Source organism: Castanea sativa, chromosome 2, assembly GCF_040712315.1.
Source record: "Castanea sativa cultivar Marrone di Chiusa Pesio chromosome 2, ASM4071231v1".
Classification (NCBI taxonomy): domain Eukaryota; kingdom Viridiplantae; phylum Streptophyta; class Magnoliopsida; order Fagales; family Fagaceae; genus Castanea; species Castanea sativa.
Window position 1 is genome coordinate 403,261 of NC_134014.1, and position 9,121 is coordinate 412,381.

General features: G+C 34.0%; 1 protein-coding gene across 1 annotated transcript; it reads left to right on the forward strand.

Annotated features, from left to right (window-relative positions):
* The first annotated feature begins 2,982 nt into the window (after positions 1–2,982).
* LOC142624045 (uncharacterized) lies at positions 2,983–8,837 on the forward strand. Its single transcript, XM_075797545.1, has 3 exons — positions 2,983–3,054; positions 4,092–4,300; positions 8,508–8,837. Exons 2-3 carry the CDS (start codon positions 4,115–4,117, stop codon positions 8,697–8,699), a joined length of 378 nt encoding a protein of 125 aa, XP_075653660.1. The 5' UTR covers positions 2,983–3,054; positions 4,092–4,114; the 3' UTR covers positions 8,700–8,837.
* The last annotated feature ends 284 nt before the right edge of the window (positions 8,838–9,121 follow it).

The window sequence follows — 9,121 nt, forward strand, 5'->3', positions numbered from 1 at the left end:
AAATAAGATAAATGGCAAAGGTAGCTAATCCCATTTATATAAAAAATTTATTACAATTGAGAACTTAAATAATCTACAAAATTAACAAATGAATTATAAAATCTCCTCCGATCAATGTTTATCTATGTAACTAAGATTGATTCTTAGATCCTATATATGACTTATAGATACAATCATGTTTATCTATGTAACTAAGATTGATTCTTTGAACCTATATATGACTTAAAGATACAATCTGTTGTTCAAAATCTCCCAAGAGTAAATACAAAAATCATAATTTTCCAACCAAAGTACCTAGGTTTTGCTAAGGTATTAACCCAAAGGTTAAATTTAAATAATGAATGATGTCAGTCACTTCAAATGAAGCTCTTCATCAAATACCTACAATCATCTACAATGAAGATATATTTTTTTATTATTCATACCTGCTTAACCTATTACATTTTATGCCCACTTTGTATTTTTTTTTGTATAAATGTATTTTTGGCTTAGTTTTTAACAAAAGCCCTTTTCACGAAACCCTTTTATTGACAATAGACACTCACACACACAAATAAAAATGACGAATGGTAGTCAAAATACCATTTTCATAAGCCTCAACAGTGTGGCAAGTAATCACTGGATTCTCGTCCGCCATTTTCTTTCTTATCCTACCCAATGAACATGACTTATAGCCTATGTAAAGATGATATAAAAAATTAGAAAACCCATCTTCGAGCCTCAAGAACATTTCTCATGGCATTGATGGGAACAAAGAGTTAGAAAAAGTATACCAAAAGTTGGTCTTTCATCCCTAAAATTTAAGAAGTTCATTTTTCATCCCTAAACTATTGAAAAGTTTGAATTTTGTCCCTCAACTATTGAAAATGTGTTATTTCTATCCTTAAACTTTATAAAATATCTTTTTTCATTCCTAAACTATTGAAAAAAGTTCTTTTTTCATCCCTACTTTTGTCTCTAAGCAATTGAAAAAAGTCTTTACAAAGTTTAAGGATGAAAAAAGAACTTTTTAAAGTTTAGGGATGAAAAACAAACTTTTGGTAAAGTTTAGGGACCAAAATAGTATTTTACCCAAAACTTAAACACATGAAAAGCAATGTCTAATAATTGTATCTAAATGATAGAGCTGTACAAACATGTCTTCAAAGATGTTTGTATATGTTGGTAAGTATATTATTATAATGACATAGTAGGGTTTAGAATTCTTTTTCCACCACTACCAAGGCAACTTAGCCAAGGATGAACAGGAAGAATCCTAAAGAGAGGTAACTTAAGATTCCATGCTAGAAAATTTTCAAAGTAAATGGTTCCTGATTTGTGCCCCCATAATACCTCCCCAATGTACTCGGCTTGGCACTTTTTCTATTGTTAATAATATTTTTATGTTACTTATCCAAAAAAAAAAAAAATCAAAGTAAATGGCACAAGAAATCATTTTAAATCCAAGGAAAAAGAATCATTTAGTTCACACTGACAATAAATTGAACTAATAGTTCTTGGTAGTGTAAATTCCACCCACGTGCTAATTTATAAGCCTCTCTCTCTCTCTCTCTCTCTCTCTCTCTCTCACAAACATGTTAGACACGCAGCTACCCCTAAGGGAGATTCCAAGACCTTATAATGCTAAAATGTGAAACAACGCAGGATCAATGTTGTCTTAATAGGACCTATTAAAAAAAGCTGTCTTAATAGGGATTGTATGGAAAGAGATCTCAAATAAATATATAGACCAACAGGTTTTAACAACTCCACTTTAAATTGGTAATCTAATTAATACCAATATAAGGGTCATCAAAACAGCTGAATGCTTAAAAAGAACTTATCTAGCCTAGTCAAATAGGGCCTTATGGAGTTAAAACAATAAAACAATGAAAATAGTGAATAAATAATTGTTGCAGAGAAGTAATGCCTTCTAAAGATTAAAAACAAAAAAAATTATAAGGCAATATAAAGGTAGCATAATTTAGAAGACTCATTGCTTGGCCTTTTGAGTTTTGTCATCAAGACATTTAATTAGTTTCTCAAGATGCCCTTCAGAAAGAGCCCAATATTTGGTAATTGCCTATGTAAAGCCAATAATTCTAATGGTGATTTTTAGACAATGAATTTAATCTATTGCCTATGTTAAAGCCATCTAAAATTCACAAATTATAAAATAAAAAATAAAAACACACACACAAAGAAAGAAAGTGCACCATCATTGAAAGACGTACCACCAACTCCCTTGACATCTCTCTCTATTGCCTATGTCAGCTCAGTCTTCAAAGGCCACACTTGCTCCTCAGTACTGAACCGTAGTTTTGGCTCTACAAAAAAACATTATCCCAGAAAGTGTAATAGGGTGAGTGTAGTGTTTTGGGTAAAGAAGAAAAAATAATGCCCAACAAAAGCAGATGCAAAAAAGATGTAATGTGATCAACTGCTGAGTCAGAGAGAATTTTTGCTCGAATAGAATTTGACCCAAAAAAAAAAAGCTCATTACTAGTGAAAGAACAGATCCGGAACAATAAAATATAGAAGTGGGGCACTTATAAGCTCCATAATCTGAAACAAAAACTCAGTAAGTCACATTCGAAAAGTAAGAAAAGATCGATCATACAATAGGGCTGATTCTTACAAGAATGAAATAATTAGAAAGAGTTTTTAAAATAAAAACGAAAGAAATTGAGAGATGGAGAGAGAGATTAGCCGAAACCCCGAAAGGAATGAATGAAAATATAAAAAAGAATTAGAGAGATATTACAGGCATTGTGGGCTGAAGCCGAAACAGCAAAACCACAAAGAACGAACGTAAACCCCCTCTCCTCTTTTTATATTTATCATCAGCTCATCCATGGCTCCGGCTCACTTAAAAAAAATAAAGTAAACCAGAAGTAGAGGAAATGCCCTTTTTTTTAAGACTTAAAGAAAAGACAGAATTAACCTCCCAATAGAAATCTCAAAACCCCTAAAACCCACTCTCACACACACAGTCACAACCCCCCCCCCCCCCCCCCCCTAACTCCCAAACTCACCGTCGCTCATCCATAGCTCCGGCTCTGCTTTCAAACACAGGTCTGTCTCTCTCTCTCTCTGCTCTTAATTTGTATTTTCATCATATTTAATTACTATCAATATTGTAGTTTCATGTTCATTCTACACCTCCACTTATCCAAATTACCAACTTCTCTCTTTTAACCTTATTTCGGTTTCTTCTTCTTCTTTTTTATGAGTTAAGAAAATTTTATTCATAGTCTTTAAGAAGGAGTCACCCCAAGTATACAGCAGGGGACCAAAACAATCAAATACATAAATTACAAAGCATCCATCAAATCATAGACCCAAAGATAGGAGAAGACAGGTTATGGGATAGTTTAGGACTGGGTTTTTTTTTTTTTTTTGGAAAAGCTTAGAAGAAAGGTTTGGGGGAGTTTCAAAGGATTCATAGCTTGAGATTCAATGGAAAAACAGGTGATTTTCTGATTAAATAAAATTCATAGCTTGATTTGGGTACGGATTGCAGCAAGTGGTTTGATATGTACTATTTATTGTGTGGCCTCACTTTATTAGGCCTTTAACACTTTGATAGCTCATAAGACACAGGAAAAGAAAGTCAAAATTTTTGAAGAACCAAAGAGTTCAAAGTTTATTATTTTTCCTTTGCTCATATACAAATAATTGTACTCCTCCTCACAGTGATGAGAGAATTATAGTCCCAACACATCCACCCACCACATCCTATTACTGTTTGTCTAAGCCCAGCTGATTAAGCCAGACACAGCCTTACTACTTCCCAAAACCCGATTCATCTTGATGCTTTAAAAATGTAACCTTTAGGCTTTAGCCGACTTGGTTTTCTAATTCATGGGTATGCTCAAGCCAGTTTTTGTAGTCCAATTTGCTTTCACTTATTCAGACCTGAGACTCTATTCTAAAACCCTCCTCCTCCACCCAACCACACTGAGTCACTATCACGTCTCCTACCATTTGATACTCATTTTGAGTTGGGTATTTCCTGTATTGATAAAATTCCTTTGTTACTATAACAATCAATGATTGAACCATGACATTGAGTTGGGTTTGTGTTTGTTTGTTTGTTTGTGTGCGAATAGGCTGAGCAAAGAAAGAAAGAAAGATGCATAAGGACAGGATATTGAAGCTTGCAAAGGGGTTCAGGGGCAGGGCCAAGAACTGCATAAGGATAGCCAGAGAGAGAGTGGAGAAGGCCTTGCAGTACTCCTACAGAGACCGCCGCAACAAGAAGCGTGACATGCGCTCTCTCTGGATCCAGCGCATCAATGCTGGCACCCGCCAACACGGTGTATGCTTTTCCTTTCTTCTCATTTCTCCTGCATAATTTTTTGTTAGTTGATTTCTTTATTTGCTACTTGCATTTGTCTGCAAATTAATGTTTTGGTTTATTGGGTACAGTTAGCCTTGAGCATCCGGTTATGTTTGCTTGATTAATTTGGTGCAATGAAAACATTTGAGATTTTGGTTCTAAATGTTTTGAATGACTCTGTATTTTCAATTGGGTAGCTATTTATGGTGGGATTATATCAAACTATTTAGAACTGACGATAACTTTTAGCATTACCTTCTGACCTTTTTTCCACCCACACCAAGTATAGGCTTTTTCTGCTCCTCTTTCTGGGCTTTCTTACCTCCTTACCCTGTTTCTATCTAAGTTTTTTTTTTTTTTTTTTTTGGGAATCATGTTTCCTTAGATCTGTGAAGCTTGAAGACTTAAAAAATTCATTTTGAACTGGCATACGTAACTATTTGCTATTTAATTAAGTAGTAAAAATGATGCAGAACAAAGAGAAGCTGTCTGCACTCTATAGTGGATAAGCCAAATAGTTTTTCATTAATATGGTAAAATGGGACATATGTGGATTGCAGGTTATTAGGAGCTAACCACAGTATATGAGCTAGTGTTATACTGTTACTTGATTTATATATTAAGAGGTGGGAAATTAATACAGCCTTCTTTTGTGCCAAGTAGAATATATTCATGTCACTGTATTGAAAGAGTACATGTTGAGATGTGATAAATCAAGAGATCGTTTTTATTTCCCTAGATGGACTAGTGTTGTAGTATGCATTATGATTTAGGAGATGAAAAGGTTGGAAAATAAATTATTTAGAGCTGGGTTTGAAGCTCTCATGTTGATAGGCTGATGGTGTTTAAAAACTGATTGATTGAACTGGGAAGTCACTGACATGATATTTATCAAGCAAAATAACTGCTAGGGAATTCCTGAAATTATTAGGTATAAATATCTTATTTTCACCTGGACACTGGCTATGGCCTATAAGAATGTTGCCAGTGATTTTGAATGGCTTATAAGTTAGTAGATTTAATTTGGACTGCTCTTTGTTAAGCTAGATACATTCAATCTATTTGGTTGTTCTTTGGACCTTTTGATCACAAAACAAGCTGTTAAAGCCTGAGTGGCTGATTATTTTCTTGTTGATGGTGATCTCAATGCTATTTTTGAGAAAAATGATAAGCATCCCAATGTCCTTGATACTTGTATAGTTGTATAGCGTTACAGAAAATATATGTATTCCCTTTAGTAATCTAGTTTATGAATTAAAGTATACTCAGTTTTATGTGGAAATGAATATGTTGATTAGTGTATTGTAAGCATTGACCTGATGTATTCTGGAACATCAATCATTGTCGTATGCAAACCAAAACTGGAATGGGAATTTGTTTTTCCATTTACACACAGCACAGTATGATATAGTTTACACCTTTGTGAATTGTGATATCTGCTACAGGTACCTTTACCTTTCAGTATGGTATGGTGAGGGTGAACCTAATTGATATCAGCTTCATTCTAGTATATCCCTCTTATGCTAAATGATTCTCCTTTTCTATAATCATGAATGTTTAATTTCAATAGTTCTAGTGTACGATAATAATAATAAAAAGGTTGTACACAATGCATAAGGTTCCTCACTTTTGTAGGGTTTGAGAGAGGTGGTTAGTAGGCAACCTTATCCCCAATTTTGGAGAGAATGATCTCAAACTAAAACCCATGATGCATCACATGGGCAAAGGGCACTTGCCATTACACCAATGTCCAACCTCTTTTGGTGTATATTATTAAAGAAAACTTGGATAGGTTATTAGAAGGCTGTGATCCAAATTATTTTCTTGATAGGTAATACCACTCACCTCTGTTATCTTTTTTTTTCCCCCTTTTTATAGATGGTTCTTTTTAGCATATATAATTAGGCAACCTGATTGGAAGAGACATCAGCTTAAAACAGCGAATTGAACTTTCCAAATTGTAAAACCTTGGGAACAAAAAAACTAAAAGATCCCGGGGGGCAGAGGGGGGGGGGGGGGATGATCCTTAAGAATCCAAGATTTAGCACCCTAATTCTGTCCATGAGAAAAAAAGTTTCACACTAAAGAAACTGTCAACTCATTTTTCACATTCCACTTAATTTTCTTAGGTGTAAGTAAAAAAAACTTTCTGGAATAGGAGACCAGAGACTTCTATTATGAGTCAGAATTCTGCAATGTGGAACATGTGTATATTGATGAATGAGTGGATTTACCCTTGCTTCATTTTCCTGCACATAAAGACTTTATTTTCATGGTATGTTCCCCATAGGTGACATGGTTTCCTGATAGTATTTTTTCAACTATTTCCAAAACGAGTTGGATAGGAAAGTTTATCACTTTACTGGCAACTCATTGGCAGCAAGATCTATAATGAAAGCTTAATGAAGCTAATAGAACAGGTGTCCTAGTTGGCCATCATGGACCAAACATCTATCATAGAGTTAAAGGACTGGCCTGTTCTTGCCTAATTCAATAAATTTGAAGATTTGAGTCTAAATAGGGGCATCAGATTAAGTGGTTGACATATTTAGCTCATTGGATACTTGAAAACCTATAAATTTGATGCCCTTTTATTAGCTTGGTTTATTTAGAAATTCAGACCATATTGATTTTTTGGTCACTCACACCCCCCCCCCCCAAAAAAAAAATCGGACATTTTTTGGTAAATAAAAAAAAAAGTTGTAATTGATGGTTTACCATGAAGAAAAATAATTGTCTTTTTTTTTTTTACTTATAAAAAGTAAGATGGAACTACTTTTCGATTAATAACACATAATTGTTTTCCCACCCCATACTCTCTTTTTGTAAGTCCTGCATTTGATGTTTTGATCTATTTATCTTGGCTGGTTGTTGTTGGTTTAATAGGTAATATTAGGATTATTCTCTCTCTCTCTCTCTCTCTCTCTCTCTTTGACAGATGTTAATTGGTCAAACAGGTAAGTAATGAGGTGGACTCTTGCAAATTGCAATCCCCTTTTATTTGGTTTAGTTATGTTTGTGTTTGTTTCTCTGATTTTCCTTTTTGGCTAGGTCTGCTTAACTTTACATTAAGGTTATTTATTTAAATGTCCATCTATTTTTAGTTTTGGATGGCATTATGGTTGTGGTTTTGAAACTTGAAATTTTTTTCCTAATTTTTGTTTTATAAGCTTTTGTTTTTTGGATTTTACTTTGTGAATTCTTGATATAGTGGTCTCTGGTATTTTTTTTCATTTCTCATTCCATTTGATTTATAAATGCCCAGTGGGATTTTGGGTTTTGTTGCATTTAAAACCTTTTGTTTACAAATGGCTATACGAGTTGAAAAGATTTCAAAATTGCAAAAGCTGCACACGCTACAGTGCCTTCTGAGCTGTGACAAAACTGCTGATTTGAGTCCTTTTGAGAGTGAAGGCCTGATTTGAGGAAGATGGCATATGAGAAATTGGATTGAACCAATATGGTCCCACCCCTATATAATAGGTTTTCTACATGGATCAAGGTCTTCTTCTGTGAATATGATCATGAGAAAGTAGTGTGGTTAACATGTTGGTTCCTTTTGAGAGTGAAGGCCTGATTTGAGGAAGATGGCATATGAGAAATTGGATTGAACCAATATGGTCCCACCCCTATATAATAGGTTTTCTACATGGATCAAGGTCTTCTTCTGTGAATATGATCATGAGAAAGTAGTGTGGTTTACATGTTGGTTTGGTGTACTGATGTTATGAGAAAATTATGGAATGAACGGGTTGTGCTAAGTTCTATGTGATTCCTTACCTTTTGCTGATTGGTAAAGTCATAAGCACAAAGATCTTATTGAGCATGCAGGCCAATATCAGTGAATTTGGTGAACTGATGTTATATGTTTTGTATGGTTATGGTTATGGTTCTCTTTTTGATTGGTAATTCTTTCGTGTAATATATATCAATGGTTGCTTCTCTTACCATAATGAGCTGGAGAAATATAATGTAATCTTGTGGACAAGTCCAATTTTCTCTGGTTCTCCACTGTTGGCTCAAATGCAGAGGAAAAAAAAAAATTCTGTAGAGTGATTTTCATATATTTTGCGAATATTTGATTGAATATATTAAGTAGACATTGATTTTACTGGCTCTTTTTTTTTCGTGTTATTTTCTTTTTTATAGGTGAGATTATGATGTTCTTTTTGATTGTGTGTATCAGGTTAATTATGGAAATTTCATGCATGGACTAATGAAAGAGAACATCCAACTGAACAGGAAAGTTTTGTCAGAACTGTCTATGCATGAACCATATAGTTTCAAGGCCTTGGTAGACATCTCTCGGAATGCATTCCCTGGAAACAAGAATGTGGTGCTTCCTCCCAAAAAGGAAGGCATTTCAATTGTTTTGTAATTGCTGATTTAGACCACTCATCCTTCTCATTGCCTTTTTAAGATAATGGAACTGTTATGAGTTGGGTTTTTTTTTTGGGCTTTTGGAACATCCCGTGTAATTTTATTTACATTTTCCTAAATTCTTTTTATTCTCTCTTCCCCTTCTCTTTCCCCCCCTGTGGTGATATAATTTTGCATCACTGGTATAAAAGAGCTCCAAATACTGGTAGCTTATTAAGCAGTTGAGAAATATCGACCTAAAATTCTGATAGAAATTTGTCTCTCAAGTTTTTACTTCCTAAAGATTTGTTGTTGATTTGTCTTAGTAAAATTTGTTGGATTTCTTTTCTACAAAATTGCTCATACATTTAATATTTTTTATAAAAAAAACTTATTCAATATTGGCAATCTAATATCTATACATGGGATGTAAAATAAAAT